General features: G+C 39.4%; 3 protein-coding genes across 17 annotated transcripts in view; 2 read left to right on the top strand and 1 right to left on the bottom strand.

Moving 5' to 3' along the window:
* ANKRD28 (ankyrin repeat domain 28) overlaps positions 1 to 11,341 on the top strand; it is a 94,973-nt gene extending 83,632 nt beyond the window's left edge. For all 3 annotated transcript variants that reach the window (XM_044450672.1, XM_044450673.1, XM_044450671.1), the window contains 9 exons: positions 1,480 to 1,597; positions 2,567 to 2,786; positions 3,512 to 3,599; positions 3,689 to 3,772; positions 4,717 to 4,862; positions 5,758 to 5,840; positions 6,570 to 6,652; positions 7,875 to 7,966; positions 9,392 to 11,341. In XM_044450672.1, the coding sequence (XP_044306607.1) occupies positions 1,480 to 1,597; positions 2,567 to 2,786; positions 3,512 to 3,599; positions 3,689 to 3,772; positions 4,717 to 4,862; positions 5,758 to 5,840; positions 6,570 to 6,652; positions 7,875 to 7,966; positions 9,392 to 9,678 (1,201 nt within the window). In that variant the 3' untranslated portion in view covers positions 9,679 to 11,341. The remainder of the gene's footprint in view (positions 1 to 1,479; positions 1,598 to 2,566; positions 2,787 to 3,511; positions 3,600 to 3,688; positions 3,773 to 4,716; positions 4,863 to 5,757; positions 5,841 to 6,569; positions 6,653 to 7,874; positions 7,967 to 9,391) is intronic.
* A 148-nt stretch (positions 11,342 to 11,489) lies between these two features.
* On the bottom strand, positions 11,490 to 27,312 carry BTD (biotinidase). 10 transcript variants are annotated; one of them, XM_044450685.1, is made up of 7 exons: positions 26,848 to 26,936; positions 24,567 to 24,653; positions 23,011 to 23,164; positions 19,786 to 19,916; positions 18,346 to 18,574; positions 16,842 to 16,991; positions 11,490 to 13,477 (listed from the first exon to the last, which is right to left on the bottom strand). In XM_044450685.1, the coding sequence occupies exons 5-7, from the start codon at positions 18,568 to 18,570 to the stop codon at positions 12,353 to 12,355; spliced, it is 1,500 nt and encodes a 499-aa protein (XP_044306620.1). In that variant the 5' UTR covers positions 18,571 to 18,574; positions 19,786 to 19,916; positions 23,011 to 23,164; positions 24,567 to 24,653; positions 26,848 to 26,936; the 3' UTR covers positions 11,490 to 12,352. The 10 variants fall into 10 exon arrangements, with proteins under 10 accessions (XP_044306620.1, XP_044306617.1, XP_044306619.1 ...); XM_044450682.1 differs by lacking the exons at positions 23,011 to 23,164; positions 24,567 to 24,653; positions 26,848 to 26,936 and adding an exon at positions 27,107 to 27,228; XM_044450684.1 differs by lacking the exons at positions 19,786 to 19,916; positions 23,011 to 23,164; positions 26,848 to 26,936 and adding an exon at positions 27,107 to 27,196 and having other exon boundaries at positions 24,567 to 24,642.
* Positions 27,206 to 27,683, top strand: part of HACL1 (2-hydroxyacyl-CoA lyase 1) — a 46,164-nt gene continuing 45,686 nt past the window's right edge. For all 4 annotated transcript variants that reach the window (XR_006416653.1, XR_006416654.1, XR_006416652.1 and 1 more), the window contains exon 1: positions 27,206 to 27,336. Coding sequence is in view for 1 of the 4 variants with exons in the window: in XM_044450675.1 (XP_044306610.1) it covers positions 27,256 to 27,336 (81 nt within the window). In the remaining 3 variants the exon portion in view is untranslated. The remainder of the gene's footprint in view (positions 27,337 to 27,683) is intronic.

The raw sequence follows: 27,683 nt of genomic DNA, 5'->3' as shown, positions 1-27,683 counted from the left end.
CAGTCCATACCAGGGTTCAGGTGGACTCAAGGGTCTCCCACCTCCAACAGAGGGCCACAATGCTGGTCTCATATCATCCAAACTGAGGATTGGGTGGGAACCAGTCTCATGCCTGCACCGGGCCAGGCATAGAGTTCCCACTGAACAAATCGCAGCTATAGAATCTTTCTGAAACAGGCTCCACACACATGTAGAGCCTATATGTGAATGCACAGATAGCCACTCAAAGAATGACAGTTACAGGTAACTTTCTGTCAGCCATTTCACTTTTTATCTGAATAAAATGTGAGCAGGTCATCATTTCTTTTTAACAATTCATAATGTTTTCTCTTATATCACTTTGCATGCTCAAATGAATAGATACTTTTGATAACCTCTATGACTTTTACAATGCAATCTTGTACATATTTATTCAGAAGTAAGTCACCTTGAGTTCAGTCAGGTTTATTTTCAGGTAAATGTATATTGTATTGCAGCCCAATTTCATCTAAAAGCACACTGTTCAATGGTATTAAAACACACAGTTGCAGCATAGTAGTATTTATCATTGAAGTATCTTTTTCAGCATTTGCCTAGCAAATACTTTTTGGCCATCTGTTGGGTAAATAGGTCTTTATTTTTAACTTGTAATTAATGACCTTCAGTTGTGATATGGTTGAGATGATCCAGCCTGTGTTGCAACCATTACTGCTAAGATAAGGGTTTGTATGACATACCAGCTTTTAAATGAATGCTTCTTTAGTAAAACTTTGTATGTACTTCTGTACACCCATAAGTTTGTTCCATAAATTAGGGTGGCTTGTGTACTGGCTGAAATGCTTGAATTGCTGCTGTATTAGCAGCAAACCTTAATTTTTTTATTATCACACCGAAGTATTGGCCATTTTCTATTTCTTGTGACTTAAAAAACCTGACGGACAGACTTTAAGAATATAAATAAATCCATATTATTACTTGCATTTTCATTTTTTACTAGTTTTCCCATAGACTGTGTTTCCTTGTTTTCATTATGTTTATTTTTAAATTATATGTAGTATTTAAGGAATGCCTCTAATGGCTTTGTATGCTTGCTGGGTTCCTGGAAAACCATGTATCATCAGCAAAGTTTTCATTATTTGTTATTAAATTGTTACTAGAAAGACTTGCAAGTCATTCTGTAAATATGAACAAGCAGGCTTGGGCATTGTATAAATTTTAGGTAACACCTTTCAGATTGCTATGATAGCATTTCACTCTGTAAGATACATCATAAACATAGGGTAATTGTGCTGCTTTTTCCTGTTTACCCAGTCTCTTCCTAATGTGAAGGAAGGGCCTCTTCCCTCCATTAGTATGTGCAGTTAGGACTACTGGTGCTATGACAAGGAATGAATCAAACTAAAGTTTGTTGGATCCTCTCAGCTACCTAACATTGCTATGTCTGCTGCTTTGTGAAATTGTTAACATGAAATGTATGTGCACTTATTTTTTCTCTTCTAGGACTCCTCTGATGCTGTCTGTTCTCAATGGGCACACAGATTGTGTCTATTCATTGCTTAACAAAGGAGCAAATGTAGATGCCAAAGATAAGTGGGGAAGAACAGCATTGCATAGAGGGGTAAGAGAAACAACTGATGGATCCTCCCAGGCAATCCTCTATGTTGGGGTCCTCAAACTTTTTGAATCGGAGGCCAGTTGAAAGGTGCCAGCGATGGGCATGGGCCACCAAGACGGTGCAGGAGGGGGGCTGTGGGGCAGGGCAGGTGTGCGCACAGCAAGGCAGGGGCATGCATGCGCAGAGATTCTTTTCTCCAAGCGAGTGCAAAACGATCTCCTTGCGAGCAAGCCGACACCTCACCGTGCGTGCGCACGTGTGGCAAACTATAGTGGGCCGGATAAATGGGCATGGTGGGCCAGATCGAGCCCACGGGCCATAGTTTGAGGACCCATGTTCTATGTTTTGGTTCAATAGGTAGCATTGCTGAAGTTTGAAAGGTTAGATAAACATGGATGGATCAAAGGGCAAACAGAGACAGAGGGCCGGCTTGCATGATCACCCTGCCGTTAAAACAATCCATATTAAGTTTTAGCTAGGTGGTTTGTTAACTATAGCAGCAATCCACCCTCATTGTGCTCAGATAATAACTGTTAGTAACACCAACACAAGGGTCTATAAGCAAATCAGGTGGGTGAACACAACATGGCTAACAAGCCAGCATGGCCTGCTAGTTGTGTTGGTGATTGTCATGCTTGGCTCCACTGAAATTGATACTTTACATTGATTAAATAGCAGGTAAGTACAATTAACTTAGATTGATCTAGACTATTGTATTTATTTAAGCTTTTTCTAGCTTGCCTTTTAGCAGTATTTTTGATGCTACAATTCAAAATAATTTAAAAATGGTGTTTCATTTCTTCCTTCCTCCCCTCTGGACAGAAACACTGCATAGCTCTGTCCCTTGTTAAAAGGGCTAGTATTCTGGTGAAACAATTAAAGGGTTGTATACTTAGTTTAAGAGAGCAACTTCTTGGTTTTCTTGTGCCTGTGTTTCTCTACCTGACCCTATTTGTGTAACTTTTTTTTCAGGCAGTTACTGGACATGAGGAGTGTGTAGAAGCACTGCTTCAGCATGGTGCAAAATCTACATTACGAGACTGCAGAGGACGAACACCTATACATTTGTCAGCTGCATGTGGACATATTGGTGTACTAGGAGCCCTCTTACAGTCAGTGGCATCTGGGGATGCAGTACCTGCCTTAGCAGACAATCATGGATATACATCATTACACTGGGCATGTTACAACGGTAACTCTTGTTTTGGAAAAAGTACTCTAGAAGGAGAAAGAGCGAAGCTGGCATAGAGTCTCACTGCCAGGAAGCTCGATTCCTTGAACTTCCAGGCTGCAACTGCTCTCAGATTATAAATAAGAGTAGTTAACAAAGTTATCACATTTTAAAATATAGTAGGATGACTCTGAAAGGCTTCTTGCCAGAGGTATCCTGTTTATCTGACCACTACTGTGGGAAGTTTACACCTGCAAAAGAACCTTAGAAGGTTTACAGCTAACTGGTCACATCACAGAACCTGTGGCTAATTAGGTTGTGCACCACTGATTCCATAGGTAGCAACTGATTGCCAAGGCAAATAAGTCTATGGTGGTAAATACTTCAACACATACAGGCAAAGGGTAAATAGGTTTTAGCGTCCACATACAATGTAATCAAGCATTGAAGGGTGTACAGTATTCCATATTTAAATCAGTATAGGCCCCAGATTAAACTACCTCTTTCTTACCTTCCTAGTTGCACTCCATAACTATTATGGCAGCTTTATGACAGCATCATGACCATCCAAAAAAATGAGGTGTGCGTGATTACAATTACCTGAGTGTTGGGAAGGTACAAAAATGCAACTCCATTCCAACTAGTACATATCACAAGGACTAGACAACAGGTGAATTACATCTGTACTTACTGCTAATGAAAACTTCTGACTTGTATTATTTTTTGTTTCCTGTCCAACATTTTAGGTCATGACAGTTGTGTAGAACTTCTTTTGGAGCAGGAAGCTTCCCAGAAAATGGAAGGAAATTCTTTCAGTCCTTTACATTGTGCTGTGTAAGCAACTTCTACATGGCATCACTTGATTTTCATTTTAACAAAATTTGACTTAATTTGGAGCTAATTGCTTTTTATTTTTTTGGTAGGATAAATGATAATGAAGGTGCTGCTGAAATGCTTATTGATACACTGGGTTCTAATATTGTAAATTCCACAGATGCAAAAGCAAGGTAATCATGCAAATAATCATATTCAAGAAAAATATTCTTAATTTTAAGTTGATACCCTGCTTGTCTTCATAGAAAATCAAGGCAGGTTGCAATCAAGTATCAGTGCAAATTACAAGTGATATCCAAGAAACCATATGTTGTGCTGTAGCCTGGTTGTTTGAATATGGAACAAATACGGCCCAATCAGCAAGGTCTTTCCTAAGGATCTCAGCTAGAAAAAAAGGAATTGCTACTAGTTAAAATATTCAGGTTTCCTGCTTTCTGAAGGTCTGTCAGTCAAACCAAGGGACCTTATTTGTGGTAGAAGGTAATAGATAGCCAAGGCAGTAGTTTTAAGATACCTTATATGTTCTTAACAATCTTATCCAGTTATTAGATGAGCAGTTGAAGTGTCTGTCATCAAAATTTCCAAACATTTTAAATAGAGCTCTGCATGAAGGTAATTTGTAACCATAGATAGTGTACAAAAATACAGTTATAATATGAATATTATAAATGTTGGTACCTGCATTATGATTTTAAAATTAATTCAAATATTTCAAAATTATAACTGTTCCAAGTTGGATGTAAGTGGCAAATGGAGATCTGAGCCATAGCTGCTGTTTAGAAGGTCAGATTCAATGGAATGTCTAAACTCTACTTAACAAAATATGGAAAAGGCAAAATTGTCCAGAAACACCTTGCTGAATGGCTGTTGATAAATAAAAAATGGGAGGAGGACAGAGAAAGGGGCGGGAGTACCTTAGAATTAGGCATGGCTGGCTGGGACCATGGCAGGACCACTCTACATTTGTTTTCTCTTTAGACAGTTTTTGATTCACAAATCACAGCTTTTTAAGCATTTGTAAAAACTATGAGTTTAATAAAAATCATGCCTTATATTAAGGCCTTATCAGTGGTTAGTCATTACAGCTATATAATGTGCTCTTCTTTTTCCTTCATAGAACACCCCTTCATGCAGCAGCCTTTACAGACCATGTAGAGTGTTTACAGCTTTTGCTCAGCCACAATGCACAAGTCAATGCTGTAGATTCTTCTGGGAAGACTCCTTTAATGATGGCTGCAGAAAATGGGCAAACAAATACAGTTGGTAAAAAACAAATTCTGTATCTCTCATTAATTATCTGTTTCATAGCATTACTAATTATCTATTTAGTAGCATTACTAAATATGCTACTCTAAACAGCTGTATTAGAATCACTAGGCAGTTTATATGGAGAATCCAAAAGATCTCAGAAATATGAACTATCAACTAAGTAGCTATTTTGATTCATTTTAAGAAACACATTGGATTCAAAAATATAAACCATGATGCAGTGTCTTAAAGAGACAGCCACAACAACTTCTTAATTTAACTTACAGGCAAAGGCCCCTGTATGGGTTCCACTGAGGTTTGGAAAGATATACTACCTTTCAAGTTTAAAAGATAGGATGGTGATCAGTGGGACAGACCATTCCTTACTGTGGTCTCAGGATGGTTTAACAATAAGACAAAATAGAATGAAATACAGCATCTTAATAAAAATTTTTCCATCATCAATAAAACCCCCCATTAAAACAATCAAGTCTTAAAACATTGGGAAAATACAAAGGTTTTAGCCTGGCACCAAAAAGAATAAAGTGACGGCACCTGGCAAACCTGTCTGGGGAGCGAATTCCACAATTGGGGTGCCACCGCAAAGAAGACCCTTCTCTGGGTAGCCACCCTCCTAATTTCCTGCAGGGAGAAGGGCCTCTGGAGAAGGGCCTCTGCCCCAGATCTTAAGGGGCGGGCAGGCACATATGCCTTCATGTAACCAGGCCCTAAGCCATTTACTAAATTTACTAATGGTTCAGTGAGTGATGAGAAACCTTTCACATCTAGTTATGCTTCAAATTTGGGAACAATAACAAGTTTGTCTCTTGATTACTATAAAAATAAATATAATAAAATCTCCATTTAGCAATGCAACTTTTCAGTTAATCTAAGTCTTCATTTCTTTCAGAGGTGTTGGTTAGCAGTGCTAAAGCTGATCTGACCTTGCAAGATAAGTGTAAAAACACAGCACTGCATTTGGCTTGCAGCAAGGTATATATCGTTTTTCCAGTTTGGGGCTTCTGAGATTTATTGCTGTGTTTTGTTCACATTATCATTTCTCCATTCAAGTGCAGTTAGTTAAGAGCAGCAGTGGCAATACAGCATTTAACTGTAATAGGAAAGAAATAAATCTCTTCTATGAATGCATGGGGAGGGGGAGAATTGTTTACTATCTTAAATTAATTCATAGCTATAACAAGATTGTGAAGCAGGTAATTGATTTTTAACCATAATGATTTAATGCTAAAACAAACATGAGTAAAGCCAACTTGTGGTTTTTCTGTGGTTGACCACATGTTTGAACTCTGTTCAGGAACCATCCATTTACTGGGCAAATAGAACACTTTATCTTAGACACCAGACCTTCTAGGAGTAGGGTGAGAGGGTGGTACTGTTCTCAAAGGGAAAGCAGCAGAAAGGAATACAGTCAGGAATACAGTTACGGATTTAAAAAAAAGAGTCAAATGCAGGCTGTATCCTGTCTATAATATCCAAATACCAGCCCTTTCTGATTCTAGTAAACTATCAGTGGACCATACTGTACCTTAGTGCTAATTTAAAATTCTACCTGGAAATTGCAGATAATCTATTGCTTGTATATTTAGAGACAACATACATGAATTGTTTCAAGAATTCATACAGAATCTGCCAAATTGTACAGTAATAACTACAGTTTTTAAAGAGGAAAAATAGAATAGTAATGATTGTTTTTTATTTTAGGGTCATGAAACTAGTGCCTTGTTAATACTGGAAAAGATTACAGACAGAAATCTCATCAATGCCACCAATGCAGCATTGCAGACGTAAGTAGAAACTGTGTGGGAGAGTTTTCACAAAACACTAAACCATGGTTTAGTACTTCAAGAATGAGCTACAGACTGACTGTGATCAAAAGCCTTCACTTCTGTTTTAGATTAACACAGTGTGTCATCCAAAGCATAGAACTGTGGTCAGTCTTAGCTGTAGCTTCCTGACACAAGCCAATTTCCTAATCAGTGGGACTATTTGACAGCCCATTGTGGAATAATTTACCTGCAAGTGGCATTTCTGTATGTTATCCAGCTTGCTGCATTGTATGAATCCAGTCAGCGGGAATTGTTTGAGGGTTAAACAACCCTCATATAACCCAGAACTAGCCATGGGTTATTTGTGGTTTGCCAAACCTGCAAACCCTGCCACCTGGGTTTGTGTGACACTGCAAGTGAATGCACAAGGCAGAAATAGTGCCCATGCCTACATAATATAACAGGCTGTGCAGATAATCTAAGCTGCAGTTGACTCTCATGTGATGCAAACCATGGGCTTTTTAAAAGAAACCATAGGTAAGAATCATCAGAGTTCATCAGATTTGAACAACTCAGAATTTGATTGCACTATGATTAATCAAATGCAGAATTCTCAGACTCCCTATTTGTTGCTGCACTGGGATTGAGGGGACAGCAGAAATGGGCTGTATGAGAAAAGCTATTCAGTTTTGCTAGGGGCTTTACCTATTATGTATGTGCTTATTTACTTCATTGTAAAATGGAAAACATACTAATTCCTGGCAGTATGATACTTCATTTATTAGGAAATGTTGAGCAGTTGTCCATGCTGATAATTTTGAAAATTAGTTAATACAAGCTTCATCTCATATTGAAAATCCATATGCTGTGTAGACCGGCTGTCTGCACACATGTTTATTGTACTTTTAATTCTACAGAGCCATGACAAGTGGTTTAAAAATATTTTTGGATTATATTTATTTTCCATACCATCTAATAGCTAAAGCTCTTGTGATTGTTTATAGCAATTACAAATAATTCAGTACAACCAGAGGAATGAATACTGCTCAGCTATTTGGAGAGCATTTATTCCAAAATAGAAAGTGTACATATTTTCTTTAATATGCATCCAGTTGCCTAATCACACCAATAAAAAGAAAAAAACTGCTAGTAGTAAAATAAAGAGTTGCATGGTGATTTTGTATGCATTTTAAATTTAGTTATCATAAAGTTTGTTACACTGTGTGGATTGTTTTCACAGACCTTTGCATGTTGCTGCTCGAAATGGATTAACAGTTGTAGTTCAAGAACTTCTAGGGAAAGGAGCAAGTGTACTTGCAGTAGATGAAAATGGTAAGCACATGCAAGCAGGGTGAATTCTTGTATTAGTTAAAAGTGTAAGATCTTGCTGATTTATACCACTGTGTACATTATTCAGATTCCAATAGTAGCCAGACCACTATATCCAAGAAGCCTGTTTTTTTCCCCCTTACAATATGTAGCTCTGTCTTAGTAGGCAAGAGTTAGCCCTTCAGCTAGTTATGAGGGCTGCCAAAGAAATACTAATTTTTATGCTCCTAGAAGAATGGCTTACCTGTAATTTCAACTGTATTCATTCCTATGTTGGCTGTTCTTGTGTGAAGTTCCATTCTCACTTGACCAAGGAGGATGTTCTAAATGCTTTGCAGTAGCCCCTCCGCTAGTAGTAGGCAGAGTCCAGTATGTCAGGTGCCCATCTGAGACATGGACTAATACACATATCAATCTTCCAGACTATCGTGCAGATCTCTGGTTCTGCATTTTCAAATGTTAATTGAGCTTAAAGGATGAGGACAACTTCTCACCTGTCAATTCTTATGCAGAACTTGACTAGGTGGGAGTTTCAGTCCTCAGGTTTTCATTTCTTAAGGACAAGCATGTCATTTTGCATGCTTTTTCCCACAGCATGTTTTTTGTCTATTTGAGCAAGAAATATGAGCCTCTGTTGTCCTTCCCTGTTGCAGAGACTAGTGAATACTATCTGCCACCTAAGAAGTTGCTGATAAAAGGGTGGTGATTAAGCAAATCATTTCTGAGGACAGGGAAGAATCTAGTTTGGTGTTTTTCAAAGTCTTTATTCTGTTGCTAATTAAATACAACAAAATGACTTGATACGGTTTGGAGAGTCTTAATGGTGCCTTGTAACCATCAGAGCAGATCCTTTAAACTTGGTGTACACTTGAGAAATCAGCCAGTAATACTCAGCAAATGAAGGCAAACAAGCTTTCGTGTGCCTACAACAAATGAACACTAGGAATTAAATGGAAGCATGCTGGCTTCAAGCAATACAGTTGTTATTGCACATTGTTGTGATTTCTTCACTATTGGTCATTCCTTCTACTTTAGGAGGACATGTTTACAAAATGTAAGCTAGGTCTTTCTACAGGAGCATCTGTATTAGTAAAGTAGGCAAGAAGGTACTGTAATAAAGACAGGGATGAGGAACATGTGGCTATAGGGAATGGCAACTACTGTCATCCTGGACCTTTGGCCATGCTGACAGGCTGCAAATCTGTACTGGGATAGGAAATAGGTTCTCTGCTGCTTCTCTAATACATAGCAGCAACTCTCTTCTGCCATATTAGTTTTCTAGAATACACTGAAATCAAATCAAAATTAACATGTGGGGACTTCAGCTTTTAAGCAATATAGTATAACAGAACTATGCTTTGTAGCTATACCAATCCACAAAAAATTAAAGATTTATCTAACAAAATTATGCTTTTGTTTTGATTTTAGGTTATACACCAGCATTGGCTTGTGCTCCCAATAAGGATGTGGCTGATTGCCTAGCTCTCATTCTGGCCACAATGATGCCTGTTTCATCAAGCAGCACATTACCTTCCCTTACATTCAATGCCATTAATCATTACACCAACACCTCAAAAACTGTCACCTTTGACTCTTTGCCAATTATCCGAAGTGAACATAGCTCTTACTGTAGTTTCAACAACATCGGGAGGGAAGATGGCTACCCATATACGGAAGAAGATGAACTTAATGACTCAGATTCTGAAACCTATTAAGGAACTCCATTAGAGGGCTAAAGAGTGAACTCACTTGCTGAATTTTGAGACTGTTGCCTGAGAAAGCAGTCTCACTGAATATTAAAAAGGACAACTTGAAGAGAATTTTTTTTTTAAATGTGGGTGACATGAAAAAATGTGCAACACCCAAGAGACTTTTAAAAAGCAGGTTATGCAAAGGAAATACTTTGGAATCCATGGTGCAAAAAATTATATAGAATGTTATTTAATTGCAGTGTACTGGGTTGTCCATGGTACCATGAATAATCCCAGCAAAACTGTGCACCAATGTTCATATAAATGAATGCAAAGTCATACAACTAAGAGAGATAGATTTAAAACAATACCAATAAAACTAAGACCATTTTAAAGGCAATAATTGAGTTTGGTACAGAAGGTGTAGTTTGTGCAGCAAATTGCCAAAGGACCAAATAACTTAAGACTTTTTTAATTAAAGAAAACTTTTTTTGAGAAAACTTGAATAGGTTAAAAATAAGTCTTAACCAACCCTTAAATTACTTCTGGCAATTAATCTTAGATTTGGTTTTAAAAGTTGATTTGTTTTTAATCACATAGGAGCCTTCCGACACAATTAAATGACATGTACCATAAAAATGTAATTTTTATTCTCTTTTTTTCTTAAATGAAAAAGAACTTGTCACAATCTTATAATACTAAAGCTGTAACTTGCTTAACAAGGAGTAGTCAGGGTGAAACGTGTACAGTATAAAAGGGGAAAGAGCAGTGCAGTAAATCTATATTGCACAGCTATCTTTCATTTACAAAGAAAATCCTGCTGCTTAAAAATATTTTTTTATTCAGGATGCAGGAAGGGTAATTATCTTGGCAAGTGAGATTACATCAAAAAACAGATTTGCAATATCCTGATGCCCTGTTAGGCTGCCTTAGGAAAAGAATTTTCTACAATTCACCCAGTTCTACAGCATATAGTAAAATGAGATTTGTGCCTCTATGGGGTGTGTGTGTGTGCGCGTGTGTGTGTGTATATATTTTTAACTCCTAGGCTTTTAAGGCACAGGATATGGCTGGTGTTGATTTAAAATGTTTTCTCCTTATCTAAAAGGTACAGTGTCGGATCTTTGGGAACATATAAAAAGTGTTTCATTTTACAGTTTATGAAAAGAGACAGGTCCTTTGCTATAGTTAAAACTTGTCCTGAGTTTTTCTAATTTATGATAGGTTATTTTGAAAAAAACAAACCCTGGAATGGAAGGCATTTTCTCAAACTTAAGCAGAAGTTTGTTAAAATGGAGGTGTTTTACTTTATTTGGTTCTGCTTTAATTAAAGTAACAGTTTAATTATAACTTGCTTATGTACGTGCAAGGACTCCTTGCATGTTGAGGTAAAACAAATGAATTGCTATAAACTGACCCTAACCTTTTATCCTTTTTGTATTGTGAAACTGGAAACCTTAATGCCATTGTAAATTATCAGCTTGTTTTCTGAACATAGTGTGGAAACACAGGACAGTATTTTGATCTATTTGATAATTTTGTGGGTTTTTGAAGAATTAATGAGCATGTACATAGAAATAGCAACTGCTTGAATACTGTATTTACCTGCACTCTTTCAGTACATCAAGATTTCTGTGTATATTTTACAGAGTATAATAAAACCCAGATGTGAGTTGTATTTAATGAATAACTTGAGTAGCAGTGTGGGATAATTAAGTGTTAATTCTTTAAAGGGCTTCTTTTATTAAATACCTCAGACTTATACATCATATTTACAAAGCCTTTTTAGTCCTCTTGTTCTAAAGCAGAAATTAATACTTCATATACTTAATTAATTTGGAGGCTTCTTGATCATTGTATTTTGATCAGTGGCTGCCTGACATCAATACAAAAGGATCATATGCTTTTGGACAGCTTATAAACATGTTAACTTTGCTTGTTTCTTGAATGTGCTGTTTTTAGCGAATGGGGCTGCCAAGATATGGAGCTCTGAAATCAGAGTCAGCAATGATACTTCTATATATTTGTTTTGCATTTGTTTAACAAATTAATATTAATGTTGACATTTTTCTCATGTTAATTTTTTCTTTTTAAAAGGATTCTTAAAGCAGTTAATATAAAAACAAATGCCATAATTTCAGACAATATGAAAAATAAAAATGCTACAATAAAATGCTAAAAATAAATATTATAAACTTCCTACCCGAGCTAATCGGGGCAAGGAATGGACACCAAACAATGGAAGTGCTGATCAAACAGGAAGTGAAGGCAAACAGAGGTGACTACAGCAATGATAGTAAGTAGAAAGGAACCAGCAGTGGGTGGTCTGTTTGGATCTAAGCACAGGAGGAGGGCAGGGATCTCACAGGAGACACTGTACCTCCAAATCCAATGTGCTACTGAATTATACCTCTACTTTTTCTTGAGCTCAAAGGTTAGGAATGGAGGGGACAAACAAGGATCCTCCTCACTTTGCACTAAAAGACCTGTTTCTCCAGTGCCTCTGCCTAGTTGAGCAGCAAATTTGTGAGATCCTACAACTGGTAAATTGATGAAATAATCCAGCTTGAAGCTTTTTTGTTCAAAGAACACACACTGAAAATGCAAGCGATCCTAAGTAATCCAGACAGTTGAATAATAGTCTTTGATTAGTTTCCTGGGTTAATTTTGATACATTTTCTTATCTCAAATTCCTCACTTAATCCTTGTCAAACCATCGCCCGTATAAACCAGCTGTTATTAAGCCAGAAGATCCTCCCTTTTTCTGCATGACATAATAGTTGTTTTTCCATCCCAAATGGTCAGCAAAGTCTAAAGTGACATCAGACCTTAGCAACAGAGGAAAGACAAAAGCAGTACTGAAATTTCCTTGGAGCTGAAAATCTATCAGTCCAGTTGCCTTTGTGACTTCTTGCCCACAAGATGTGTAGTTAAGTCCAGCACATTTCACTAATGCACAGGCTTGTACATAGTATGTTCCATGAACTGTGTGCAGGCCATCAAAAACTCCTAAAACATAGAGTTCATTAGATAAAACCAATCTCTGATAACTTAAGTTACAACAAAGTGTATTAGAACATACTTGGATATCTCCTTTAGCTTCCATTATGGGTATGAAAGTGAAATTATCATACATCATTTCTGCATAAAATATGACTGGAGGTTCTTTCTGTGTTATGCCACAATGGACTTCTTGATCTTCCTTATAACAAATGGGATTATCTGTCTGGAAGCTTGAAAAACTCTTCACAGGCTCTGATGTAATAACAGGGATTTCTGCAACAATGAGTTTGCCATTAATACTTTCCATATCATAATAAATGGAAGATTTTGTTGGTGTATATATACCACTGCCTGTCATACCCAGGTCAGGATGATGGATATTTGCTGCCAGAAGATTGATATTAAAAGCAGTTGCAAAAGCTTGTTGAAATTCTACAGCTGACAGAAGTGGGAGCTGGTTCATCCATGCTGTAGGATATGCAATCTGCTTTACACTGAATTGCTTGATAAGGTTCACACTTGGTTCATAGAACAGGATATCAAAGCAAGTGAAGATTCCAAATTTACCAGCAAAAGGTGTATCAAAAATAGTGTAATCTATCTCTGGTGGAGTATTGAAGGCTTGTTCAAAATACAGGTTTTGTTTTCGATATCTGGCTATGAGTGTACCATTGTCACTGAATACCACGTTGGTATTAAACTGATACCTTCCATCTGGTGGGCAGTGTGGATCGCTGTGCTCACATGACTGCTTAGTTCCTAGGTTTGCCACTAAAAACACTTGATTCTTCCATGCCATACAGCTGAGTTTATGGAGAACCTGAAAAAAACGTGTTTAAAATGGTAAACATTGAGCTCTTCTATTAATAAGCTGTTGGATCAGTTGCAGATACAGCATCTATACTGGTAACCATATTTTGAAATAATTATGAAAATATGTTCAGTGCATTTGAAAGTCATGTACACATTCCTGAGCACGTATTCTCTGCTCAGGAATTCAATAGCATTTGGTGTAGCTATAGATTGCAGCTCTAAAACACTGATTCTTGTAGTATGTTTCAAGATTATTCTGCAAACATTAAGGGAATAACTCTACAGCCCCTAGACCATGGGTCCTCAAACTACGGCCTGGGGGCCGGATCCAGCCTGCCATGCCCATTTGGACCCACTGCATACGCACCCACACCCATGCATGTGCCCACCGCCACCCACCTTGCCCCGCACATGGGGAGGCAGCGGTTTGCTCGCTCGGAGAAAACAATCTCCAAGTGAGCAAGCCACTGCCTTGTGCACCCGCCTTGCGGTGCCTGCCTGCACCTCCCTTCACCTCACCTTGCTGCATGCCCTGCCCCCGCCTCAGCGTGTACGCCTGCATGCACCGGCCTGTGCGCACTGCCAGCACCACCTCTCCGGCCCATGCCCTGCACTGGCAGCTTTCATCTGGTCCCCCTGGTGGAAAAGTTTGAGGACCCCTGCCTTAGACAATACCTAAGGGACCTAGGATAACTTTGATTCACAGGTCTAAGGTCAGTGACCATGTTCTGACAAGCAAATCAAAGCTCTTCTTCCTATTCCCCTTTCACCTTCCTGTGCACTCAAGTATGAAAAGAACCACCTCAGCTGCTTTCCAAGGTCAAAAAAGCAACCTCAAAGAAGGATAAAAGCGAGTGGGGAGAGGAAGAGAGAGAAAAGGCCAGGACACAAGGTATTTTTCCACTGCTCCAGCCTCCTTCCCTTGTTCTGCAGAGGATGTTTGTAAGCCACGAGCGTCGTGATAGATTGCAACGTAATTACTTTGCTCAAATGAGTGTCTTCATTACAATAACTCCATGTATTACTCTTTAAGAGACAAAGTAATGTTGAGAAGATTAAAAGCATTGTTCTAAAGATTGTTTTTAGGACATAGTCCTATGGCCTGCCAACATTGGCTGGGGAACCACAGAATTGTTCAGAGTCCCAGCTCCAACCTCAGAAATGCCTTCTGAGGCCAGAAGCAGGACTCAGATTTCAGAGGGCCCTTGTAGTTCTTTTCATGCCAGGTAGGCACCAAAGACAGCAGAACTGGTGTGGATAGAGGGGGTATTCTGGGATGTGGGGAGGAGCAAGGCATCATCATCCCCTGAAGAATCCTGGTAGTGCTTCAGCTTCTCTTGTGAGGAGGAGGAAAGAATTTAGACAGCCAAAACAAGACTTGTAAATATTTTGTTGGGCAAGAGGAACATGGAGGGAATCCTGGCCCCAGTGTTCCTCCCACCTTCCATTGGATGCCTGTAGTTCTCCAAGTTCAGAGTATTCAAGGCAGCTACACTAGAAGGTGCCCTCATTAACTTACATTGATCTAAATAGCTGAACAGAAGGCATCTCTTTGTGATACTACACTTTGTGGGAAATATATTTAAAGTTTCAGCAAAGAAAAGCAGGGGGGAATTTTTAAAAATGGAAAAGAAAAATTGAGCAAAAGATTTTGATCAACTGATCTTGAAAAAAGTTCGGAAAACGTTCTCAGTTGTGAAACTGCAGCCTGTAGCCAGGGTCTCAAATTTGGGGCCCATCCATAACCACCAATGTACCCACAGATACTTCTCTTGATACCCACCAAGCATCATTCCTTTCCTGTTTTTTTAGGGTTTCAACCCCATATGGTTCATGGCTGAAGCATGTCCAGCTAGCCAAAAAAAGGTAAGTTGTAGAGGATTAGGACATGTACTGGCACACAGTTGATGTTTTGCCTTGGCATGCATATGGGGGAAAATATCGGCTTTGCTAGAGGGGATGAATGTGGGTGTTTCACTGAGTATTACCAGTTTTACTTTTATGAAATAAGTATTTTGTTGGGCTCTGTAGATGGAAATAAATGATTTAACATTTGGCTTGAATCTTACACCCTGCTTTTTTGGCCAAGTTACTTGTCTCTGAGCCTCAATGTTGCACAATATGCAAAATTGGCATGGGAACACAAAACTTGTTTCAAAGGAGTGGTTTTGTGTTTTGGAACTCAATCCACATCCCTGCCTTGTACCTTAGGTTCTGGGGCAAGTTGCTTTTATTTTTGTGATACCAATTTGCCTTCTGAATGCCAAATATGCCTGCCAAACCAAGAAGGTTGGTAACCCCAGTGAATGACAAGAAAACTTGAATATTTTTCAGCAATATGGCTTTTTAAAATTCCTGGTTACCTCTCTCCAGCCTAATTCAGCAAAGGAGATAAGTATACACAAAATAATGTTACATGGCATTAAGGGGCTTTTTAAAGTAGATGGGCAGGGCAAATGACATCAAGGAAGGGTAAGTACTTATTCATGGGGAATAATCTGGCCCCAAGACCAAATGTAGTTGCTCTGCAGTGACCTAAACAAAATTCATATATAACATTTAATCTAAACCAGTGGCATCTTGAAAATCACATAATTAACTGTCTAGCTAAGAAAAAGTGATCTATGTTTGTTTGTTTAATAACAGAAGCCTGCTCTTGCAGTACAAATGTGTAAAATATTATTTTGTTTTGTTTAGAAATAATGTTGTCTTGAACAAAAGAGGAAAAATTATAACTAAATGGGAGAATCTGTCCAAAGGGTAGTGTATAAAAATAACTGTGGCTGTAGCAGGTAGGAGTTTATTATACCCTTCACAGCCAAGCAAAGTTAAGTGATAGAAATCAATGGATGTGTATTTATAGAAACTGCAGTTTTACCTATTCCCCATTGACCTTGAATAGGTAGGCCCCTTAATGCTGAATCAAGAACTAATGCATAACAATCCTAAAATGTTACTCATGTCATTTATCATTGCCTCAGCAGTAAAAAAAGATCTTCTCTAAAGATCTCAAATGTATCAAAGTATTATTTATTTGTAGTAAAAGTATACTTAATAAGACTTTCCAGTTCACTGTTGTAGAATCTAATGGTTCCACTCAGATTTTGTTACAATTCAAGTATACCTATTCAGATCAATGACTTAAGCTGCCAATACCCAAAGGCTCACAGATTTCATTGTCTCCACTCCAACTGAATGTAGATGGAACATATTTAATCCCAGCATTATATCAAGAGTTTTTTTAAAAAAGTACTGGCAAAACATCACCTATTCCTTAATACTGTTTGTCTTTCTCTGAATGCAGTGAAAGCAATGATGGAACTGCTCCTCTGTTTTTGCTTTTTACCCACAAAGAATTCTGTCACTCATACCTCAGTGTCATTGAACAAGTATGCTTCTTTGCAGGGATTCCAGGTAACAGAGTCAGGATATGGAATGAAATCCAAGTAAGGATAAATGGATGTCCTGGTGAAGTTGAAACCCTGAATTCCATCCTCTGGAAAGATGATTATCTGTGCCCCCTGACAGCAAATACAGAACCAGAATAAGAAAGGAGAAGAATGTGGAATCTTTCCAAGAACAAACAACTGCCCACATAACTGTCTTAATCCCATTCAAGTGTTGTCAGTTCTTGGAACACATAAACCTTTGTATTCCATTTAATTTTTCCCCTGGCCTTTTTAGTGGCAGATCTGAAATGAGTGCTCATACGTGGCAGTAAGCACCTGAATAGTATGACAGCCACAGGGTCAGCACAGGAATGTTAGAAACAAGTATCCATGCCACATCAATCTAGTGAAAGGGTGACCAGGATGATCTGGGCACAGGGCACCCTAAAGGTGACATGGAGAGCCAGTGTCCAGGCCACACTGAGAAGTAATAGGTGAGCTCCACTCAGCTAGAGCACTGCCTCTCAGCCAAATATACTTCAAAGTGTTGCTGTGGGGATGAAATTAAGAGCAGGAGGATTATGTATGCTGCCTTGAGTTCCTTGGAGGGAATGCTGGCTACAAACATAACAACCTATTTTTAGCAAAACTCTACTCCTGAGTGATTGATTTATACCTACCAGAATGAAGGTAAGTTGTTCTACTAAAAAAAAAGTAGAAGTGAAAGTCTTTCAAAGGTGGATAGTTAGAAGGGTCTGACCAATTAAAACTTTGAACATTTGAATTGCACTACCATTTTAACCATTCCCATAGAGGTATTTCAAGCCCATTACATGCTCTTTAACAAATTCAAGCTCCTACTAGATTGTTATTTACAAAGTTATGTCTGTAAATAAGAGATAGGAAAGAGGAGACATAGCCATAGCCCTTAACAGTAGGTCAGCCATAATGGCATTTTTCATTTGTATTGGCATCAATGTTTTAAGAACAGGCACATGAGCCAGAACAATTATACAAATAACCTTGAAGATCATTTTCAGGGTTGCATATTATGGCACAGCACCGTTAGGCTACTTTTCAGGTTCTCATATGCTATTTTTCAGATTCTCATAGCTCTGAAAGTAGTGGACCAAGCTGGATGTGTTATATAATGAACAGAAGTAGGGAATTGCACTGCTACATATGTAACAATGGAAATCTTTTACAAGTGAAATGCTGTAAGAGGTTAAGCTCCGGAAAATTACAGAAAAAACATGCCAATAACCAATTAGTAAACCATTGTTTACTAATAATTACAGAACAGAAACCTGTTACACCAAAAACCAAGAATCCCATCACTCCTCAATAACTGCTGACTTGTTATGACCCAAGCAGCGGTGCATTTCATCCAATGTCCCTGTTGTGTGCCCCCCTGCAAACACAACAAACCCAAGGTTTGAATCACAGTCACATTTTATATAAAGGATTTATAAAGATATTGTGCTACCTGTTTAACAGCAGCAATCACTTGCTCTTCATAAATGTCTAGGTTTCTGTTCATCAGTTGTAATGCAGTCTGTCGGTCAGTGATGGCTGTTGGATTGGGGTTCAAGATGACAGGATGTTCATACACAGCAGCAACATAATGTCTGTCTCTGTGGTCATTTCCAGAGAGGACTTGGTAGCAGAACAGAACAAGTATGCAGCTGCTGCCAAAAGTAAGGTGTGCCATGAATCTAAAATGGAAGCAGATGCAAGGGGAATATGACCAGTAAGGCAAAAGATGTGTAGAAAGTTTCTAACATTTGTCCTCATTCTATTAAACATTTACAACTGAGTGGCAAGAGCCACTTGTAAAATGCAAACTGAATAACAGAGGTATTAAGTGTGCCTTTGTTGCTTATGAATGTGTTTCAACTATCATATCAGACAATTGCTATAGCACAAATGCAGAAGATGATTATCTCTTTGTATACTAAAGGATAAGAATGAACATAAGAAATATAGTTGACTTATTCCACTATTCCACCATGTGCCATGGTTATGGAGGTGGTGATAAGTAACCCAGTTCCTGGGAAAACCAACAACACTGGGTGGAGGAGTTCAAGCAGGAGGCTTGGGAAACCCTGAGGAGTCCAAGTGCCTCTAAAATCCACCTGCTCTTGGCTAGTGCCAGTGCTGATCAGAGACCAAGGGATACCTATAGCGCTTTGATGTGGAAAATTGGGAAGATGGTAACTATCATCATTGGTCATAACACTGCAGTGCAAAAGGTAACAGACACAACCACATATTTTCCAAGTATAATTTGTGTTGCTAAAGAGTCAAGCCATAATGATGCACATCTCCCGTAGGAGTAGAAGAAGGAAAGAGATGACTGCTGGAGAGGACAGAACTCAGAACGACCATTACTGTAACAAATGTGGCCACTGGTATAAGTTATTGCTAGGCAAGAAATGGCAAAGTTGGCCATTTCCTGGACACTGTATCCTGGAAGCAGTCTGTGGAAACCTCCTCCATTAGTACGTCTACTTGCTTGACCTTAAAAGGGGACATTGCATAGTAGTTAAGATTCTGTCTACAGCTCAAGACTGCTCGCGTATGGAGGACAGACTTGTCCTGGGAGCTGCACAAAAGTTTATGAATTATTTGTTTGAAGGTGCAAATTCAGGTGGCAGTGGGGGGTCCATAAAAAGAGCCTGGGGGAGCTGTTGGTGGCTGCCCAATCCTATGTGATAAAATGTTGGCTGAACCAGCTACTGCTATTTTCAGCAACAGGTTGCACTCAACAGAAAAACTAGCTGACATGAACAGAAGAACCAGATGGCAATACTATCATTGCAGCATGCCAGAGCATGTGTGTGCATCGATCTACTCACTCTACTGTGGGTTCTTAGCATAGAATCAGTACAGGACTATTCTACAGTGGAAAAGAAGAAGAATGTACCTTTTCTAGGAATGCTTTCTGCCCTCTTGGTTGTTTTCCACAAGGCCAAGATTGGAATGCAAGTAATTGCTATCTCAATGGGCTCTTGTTTTCTCTCTGCCCTATTAGCACTTGCCCCAAGAAGCCATCACCTAGGAAATCGAATAGACAAAAAGTTCCAAATGCTCTGGTTGAAAGAGTTGAGATAGCAGAAAACATGCCAACTGATGCACATGTGAGTATGCATATACAGCAGCTAGCAGTTCTTGTGTCCTAGTCAGACCTCAGCCTTAATGTGAAAGATTGTTATAAAAGATTTCAGTTTGTGAGAGAGCGGTTTCTGCAGTAGAAAGGGAAGCATTAAGTCATGCATGTACAGCAAAGACTGATTTTAGCATATGCACTACACATGCAAAAATGTCCATCTCTTTTTTTCTGACATGCAGCATCTCAGTTTCATCTTACCTATAGTTGTCTACATACCTGTACCCTAGGTTGCCACCCATGCTTTCTATGCCAGTTGTGCAAAGTGTTATGGTAGAGGGTACATGTATTTTGCATCTGCGTAAATGCCAACAAAAATGGTTTCTTTACTTTGCAGAGTGTATATTATTCACTGACGTATCTGAATGTTTCCTTTTCTATCCTGGCACCTTTGGATCTACTAGTTTGATTTCGCTCCTCTTCCAAGTTAAGTTTTGCTCTTGATAAATTTGTAGCTAGCTGCTATGTTTATTGTTTTATATGTAGTATTTTTATAATTTTTGGCTTGTTAGCCACTTTGGTTTCTTTTGGGACATAAGGTACTATATAAATGTCTACAAATACATTTGAATGCTTCTACCGTCAAATCTAATCGAGAATGCCAATGTAACTTGTGCCAAAAAAAGGTCCAATATAATTGCTATTATGTTACCAGAAGGTTTTGTCTTGTTAGTGTATAAAAGTAGTCAAACAAAATTAAAATAGTCCTTGCCTACTTTGAATATTAAAAACATTCCAGCCACATTGCTCACTCAGGATGACTGGTTATTATCTGGCATCCAGCTAGTCTAGCTGGTCTAAAACACCATCATTTCTGAAGAAAATGTGACACATTTTACGAAAGATGTCCAGAACCCTGGATAGGAGTCTGCTGACATAAGCTTTCCCTGACAGGTTGCAAAGTGGAGACTGAAGGAGAGCTTTTGTGTGCAGTAGTCAGCATTCCTTATACAGTACTGCAAAGGACAAAAGATGTTTCTCAAGCTGTTAAACATTTCCTTCTACAAACAACAGAGCTCTGTCATGGTGTTTTTTAAACAAAATCTATCCAACGAGTAACAGAATAATCAAGTCCAGCTGCGATTCAGGCTGGACATCAGGAAAAGCTCCCTCACTATTAGAGCAATACAACAGTGGAACCATCTGCCTAGAGAGGTGGCGGGCTCTCCCATACTAGAGGCATTCCAAAAGTAACTGGACAGCCATCTGAGTGGGATGGTGTAAGCTGGTGTCCTGCAACAGCAGGGGGTTAGACCTGATGGCTTTCATGGCCCCTTCCAACTCTACTATTCTATAATTCTGTGATTCATGCATTTATATTTAGAACAATTACATCTTTGGGTTAAGTTTCAGGTAAAGGAAAATGTTCTCAAGATGCTTAGAACAGCACGATGATCCCATTAACCATTTGGACTACTTTAAATTTATTTAGCTATGTTAATGTTTGTTGATCATTAGATCGGAACTTTGGAAAGTGCTAAGTACAAAAATATTAAGCAGCAGCCTGCTGGGGTGGAAGCAGGTTCATTCACACTGCACAGTTCTCTCCCTGTTCCTAAGTGAAGGCATCCTTTAGAATACAAGCTTGGAATCTGAAAAAGAGGGTGGCAGGCAGAGGGAAGGAACAGGTCCAAATTAGAGGTGAACTTACAGAGCTGAAAGGAGCTTTGGGTCATAACTTTGGTGTCCTTTTAGATCTCACTTAAAATAGATTTTAACAAATTAAATGTACAAAATGCTTGCTTGTTTTCTGAACATTATGAAACCTCACACCAGAACATGTGTGTTCTGCTTATGCTTCACAGATTATGTCAAGTTATCTATCTACCCACTCTGATAGAAAACATTTGAGAAGATGACCAGTGGGAGTGTTTACAGCATTAAGAAAACAGTCATTTAGCACACTTACTACTGCTAATTGCCTATTAATGAAACCTCTAATGGTCCATGTGGTGTTGTGCCTGAGCACACTTTTCCTCTTTCATATGAGAGTTAGAAAACTGAAATGTCAATTGCCTCTGGAAGATGACAATCAATCACTACTGAAAGAATATGTAAACTGGATGTATTTGGCATTGATCCATCAAGTAGCATGGCAAGCATTTTCATGTCAATCGAGTTAGCACAACCCTGAGGTTTAACGGCAGCTGCAATAAAGACTGCTTGCTCCCAGCACAGTTACATTGTTTACACAAGTTTTTTTTTTCCTAATCGAGATGTGGAAAGAGCCCAAAACAATACGTGCAAGAAAGGGAGGGGGGTTGACAAGTTTGAACAATGAACTCAGTAGGACTTGTTTCTGAGTAGATAATGCGTAGACTTGTTTTGCAGCTGCTGATCTTTCCCTTAGAAACAATTTTAAAGACAGAAGCATATTCACCCAGCTCAAATGAATTTTTAAAGGGTAATGCTGGAGATGCATTTTCGTATTACATGCTACTGTGCTGGCATGCATTTGTTTTTGGTGCTTGCTCATTTAGCACTGAACTATATGCAACTGAATTAATTATCAATAAAATATTAAACATTCTGGTAAATTCTAACAAATTGGGCAGGCCAATTTCAGAGTTAAGCCTGGCTCAATTTACTAGTATTTCAAAACCCTTGTAAGTTTTCCAGCCTTTGGAAAACATTAATCCTTATTATTATTCAGTGTATAAAGAAATGGGGCAAATTCTTGTCTTCCAATCCTGCAGGCTAATGAAATACAGGGGTATTGCAGAAATGAGCATACATTAAGCCAGTCAGTTTTGGTAAGATTTGCTCCTTGATATACCTGTTGGTATATTTTCCTTTGTTTCCATTAGAATATCACTCAAGAACATTTTTAAAAGATTGTTCATGTAGACTTCTTACAAGCTACTCCACTGGAAAAAAATGGTTGCAGGAACTAGAGAGTATACCACTCCATATTTGATACACTTGGATTATTAAAATTTAATACAGAGAAAAAAAAGTAAGCTATCCCAAAACTAGTATTACCAGTTACAGAGCTACTGGTGCCATTCCAAGACAAGAACAGTCCAACTGCAGATTTAGTTTGTTATTTTCTGGAATTCCAATGCAAAGCTGGGATTTGTCAATTGCATATAAAGCAGGTCTGGCCAAAATTCCAAACATCTGGTGACTTCAGCTCCTGAAAGTCCAATCACAAGAGACTAAGCATATTAAATATTTTTCTAGGACTAAGAGAAATTCTGCTTCAAGTGATGTTTTTGAACTTGATAAAGTCACCACAGTGTGATTTTTTTAAACAATAAAAGCTTTTAAAATGGGCATGGTGAAACGTTGTTCTACCAAGAACGAATGATTTTATGAAATAATTTATCTCCAAGCCAAAACTGAAAAGTACAAATCCACCCCAAGGGTTCCCTTGTCCAAATAAAACGTTCTGCCTGCAGACCCAAACAACAAAGGAGACCTTGTGTCCAGGACTAAACAAATGTGGTAAATCCCTCCTCATCCTGAAGCCAGCTACAGATTGGAAACAGAAGCACGTATTGTGTGCACTGTGGGAAAAAAATCTTATGCCGTTTCCTCTATGCTGTAAACATTGCTGGCTCTATTAGTTCCCAGCTATGGTTTACAGACTGCCCCAGATTTGAAGAGACAGCAGCAAGGAAACTGCCATCAGGTTGGATCTAGGACCTGCCTTCTGTAGAAGGACCTCTATTTGCAGAAGGCCCCTTGCCTGATTTTGGGGGATACCACTCTCCAGCACACCGCAGCTCACCCATTCAGCAGGGCTCCTGACTCACTCTCTTGTAGCACTTTCAGAGGACTCAAGTAGTCCTCTGCAGGGAAGAGGTGGGGGAGAGTCCATTTCCACCAGCACTGTTGATCCAGCTTAAATCTAGATTCAGCCCCATGTCCTAGCATGTCTGGGTTATATTCAAATTTAGGAATGTACAACTGGACTGTCAGAAGCAAACTTCCATAACCATTCCTCTCATGCTCCCCCTCCAGCCCCCTGAAAATACAAAGGGTCAGAAGACCCTGCCAGACGACCAGTGGTGTAGGGAATCTCAAAATTATAGGGAGAGTTTTTGTGAACACAGCCCTATTGTTTATGGAAGGCAGATCCTGGGTCCTTTGTGTTGGGCCCAAACTTAGTCCTGTCTAGAGTAGGGCTATGATCTGTTTGTTCAAATATTTTCAGTGGGTTTACTCTGATCAGGATCCAACCATCTGTATATACTTTTGTGCTTTTGGTCTGGCAAAAAGATGCAATTCTTATTCCTTTTGTATGTAAGCACTGGAGAAGCCTAATTTCATCAATATTATTGATTAACCCCCCCTTTTTTTAAAGAACACATAATGGAGGCTTGAATTTATAATAATTCCTACAGTCCTTTTCCAGCACAGTTACAGAAAAAGAATCCTAAGCAGAGACCAACCTTCTTCCTCTCCATTTTGAGAGACAGGTTAGCTTGAGAAGTCATGATTGGCCCAAACTCACCCAGTGACCTTCATGGGGACTATAACCCAGATCTCCCAACCGTAGTTCAATATGCTAACCACTGTACCACCCTGGTTACCTTATTGCTAATTTCCAGTCAAAGAGGCTCCTGGTACCTTTAATCAAAAAGGTTTACCTCCTTAAGAATTGCTTTTCTGAAAGAAATCTAAGAAAGAGTGCAAAAACATGGAAGGATTACAAATAGTGATGTGAACACACCTAACATTTCAGTTAAATTTCAACCCTGAATGCAATGGTCTTACACAACCTTCCCCTTGCCCCCATTTCAAATGGCCATGTGCCTTACTTCAGTTGTGAAGCATACAACAATATATCTCTCCCTGCCACCACCACTGCTATTCCATTAAAAAATGCTTAGGATGGAATGTTTGCTAACCTATAACACTCTTGAGTATATGGAGTTTTGCATTTTAAAATTGCGTAAACAGCACCACAATCAGCTTACTGCTCTCTGTATGGTCATTTGTTCCTTTCTGCTCAGCTGTGGCACCCTGGACTTTGGCCGTGAGTCCCAGCCCCAGCTGCACTGTTGCACAATAAATGCTTCAGCTAAAAGCACCCCGTAGACTGGAACCAGCCCAATAACACATGTTGTGTTTGTTCATAAATAATCAGTGTAAGGAATGCATAATACAGGAGAGACAAAATGAGCAATATACCCATCTTGGAATATTTTGAAATTGTTGGCAGACCAGCTATTTTACTTTATGTGCAGTCACTTTGAGAAATAATTTGGGACAACAGCAGCAAGTCCCCAGCAGAGATTTTGGCTAGTTGGCTTCTCACAGGCATTCAGAGCAGTCTCAGCATGAATTCTGGGGTAGCTACTGAAATAATGATTATGGATGGAGAAGAATATTTAACTCTTAGCACCATCTAAGAAGGCAGTTTCCATAGGTCAGTTTTTAAATTCAAAATAACATGGTCTCTTTTTTTCATTTTAAAAGGTTGTAAATTGTACAAGTTCCTTAGGCAGTTGTGTTTATTTGAAATATTTACTTTTCAGATGCAGTCAACCTTTTATTACATTAAAACAGTTTAAAAATCCATACAATAAAAAACCTTGATATTGACAGAGCAATTATTAGTCATTCTTCTACACTCCCGAACTGTAATAAAGTGGCTTATATTAGAGTTAATCAAGCTTTGCAAGATCATTCCACTGTTGGCTGAGAAATACTGGGAATTGTCAGACTTTTGTTTGTTTGTTTTGTCTCAACAAGTAGAATTATTTCTGCTCATTATTTCTGGAGGGAACTATCCTATGGCATTTAGACAGCAGCTGAAACGCCATGGGATACTTTAGATTCCCATCCCCGAGTCTAGAGATAAGGCTCTGATCCGAGAGCATGGGATTAGTTTTTGTCTCCCTTCATACCCATGCAGAAAGAAATATACCAGTTACTTTCAAAGGTCAGGAAAGTGATCTTGAAGAAGAGCAGAAAGGATGAGGTATTCGTAGCCTCAGGGGCCTTTCTCTGGAGCCAACTCCAAGGGAGACTTGGAGGGTAGCAACAAGGCGGAGGGCTTTGTCTGTGGTGGTCCCTCATCTTTGGAGCAACCTCCCTGTTGAAACCTGCCTGATAGCAAACTTGCCACCTTTTCAGCACTAGGTTAAGAGAGCCCTTTAAGCTGAAACCTTTATAGATCTACTTGGTTACACAGGGATCTGAAGGGATTGTCCATGTGACTTTTTTTTTCCCTTTGCAGGGTCATGTTTGTACCTTTTTTGTATTGTAGCTTAATTTTAATGCTACTTTATTTTTATACTTATATTGTATATTGTCTTATACACTGTTGTAAACTACCCAGAGAACGTTTGCTATGGGATGGCATTGATATGAAATAAACAGTTATATCCTAAAGCTACTCCAGCCTATTCCCCTCCCCTCTGAAAAGCCGTCACTAGATGGTCAGACCAGGAGGAACAGAGTGGCAAATATCATCTCCACTGTTCCTCCTGCTATGTATCAGGTCACCATGAGCTTCTAAGCTGAGGAGCTTAAATTCATTTCCAAAGGACTGAGCCCCAAATAACTTTGGGTCAGTCGTTCACTTAGCCTATGCTACCTCAAAGCGTTGTTGTGCAAATAAATCAGGGAAGGGGATAAGGGAAATAAAACATGGAGTAGGAGAAACTTAACCTACATTTTAATAGCAACTTCTTGGCATTAATCTGCTCATTTAAAACATTTCTGTAACAGCCTTCAACAGCACCTTTCAGGATGTTTTATATAACTGCAAATATAAATTAAGTGCACCAATCAAAAAAGGAATACTTCAGTAAATATCCATTCTCCCCTAAATATATACTTTCTGCTTTACAGCCGCCGACTTACATAGCCATACCAGGGTACTCAGCACAGCCACTAGCACTGGAACTGCTGTTCCGCCCTCCCCACTTTCATGCCCGCCTACAGACCATGCTGCAATCCCGCAACTAGGTCAGCCACACAGCAGTCTTATTATCGTCCACGCGGGCGGCCGGATTGGTTAAGTATGATCAAACGGCAGCCAGCCAGTAACGCTTTCTCGCCATGCCCGCCTACATTTTAAAAAAACCAGATTGTTTTACAGCGAGCTGATTTGACGACAGACCTCGCTCGCCTATTGGCTGCTGTTCTTCGTACCGAACGGAGAGCGTGTCAATCGCGCAGTAGTGCTTTTCCTCATTGGTCAAAGAAAGAGCCTTTCAGCGTAACCGAGTTGGCTGCTACCTGGCTCACCATCGACGGGAAGCTGGAGTGATGGCCCCTCAGAGCCCACCGGCAGCAGAAGAAGGAGGTGTCAGCGGCGCTCAGCTTATCGTGGACGCCCTGAAGATGCAAGTAAGCGCGCTATGTGACCCCTGAACCGGCTGCGGCCGGAAGCACTCCGACATCCCTACGGGGAGCGGGAGGGATCACTTCCTAGAGAAGCGCGCGCGCGCAACTCACTAGCGTGAGGCGGGGGAGCGGGGTCTGAACTCGGAGTAGCGAGCCTCCGTCCGGGAGTGTTAGTAGTAGGTCCAAACGGCTGTGGAGAGCGCTAGTCGGCGTGTAGGAGTTCCCGGCGGAGGAGGGAGGCCCAAGCTCTGAAAATACCTGGTCTGAAATGTTAGCGAACCTGCCTTCATTCCAGCATCTCGCAAACAAAGTAGTTGTCTGAGATGCCTAACTGCCAACTGCCAGTTTTC

The sequence above is a fragment of the Varanus komodoensis genome, unplaced genomic scaffold (genome assembly GCF_004798865.1).
Source record: "Varanus komodoensis strain SLA01 unplaced genomic scaffold, ASM479886v1 scaffold68, whole genome shotgun sequence".
NCBI lineage: Eukaryota > Metazoa > Chordata > Lepidosauria > Squamata > Varanidae > Varanus > Varanus komodoensis.
Note: the sequence above shows the minus strand (reverse complement) of the source record. Positions and strands in the feature narration are given on the sequence as shown.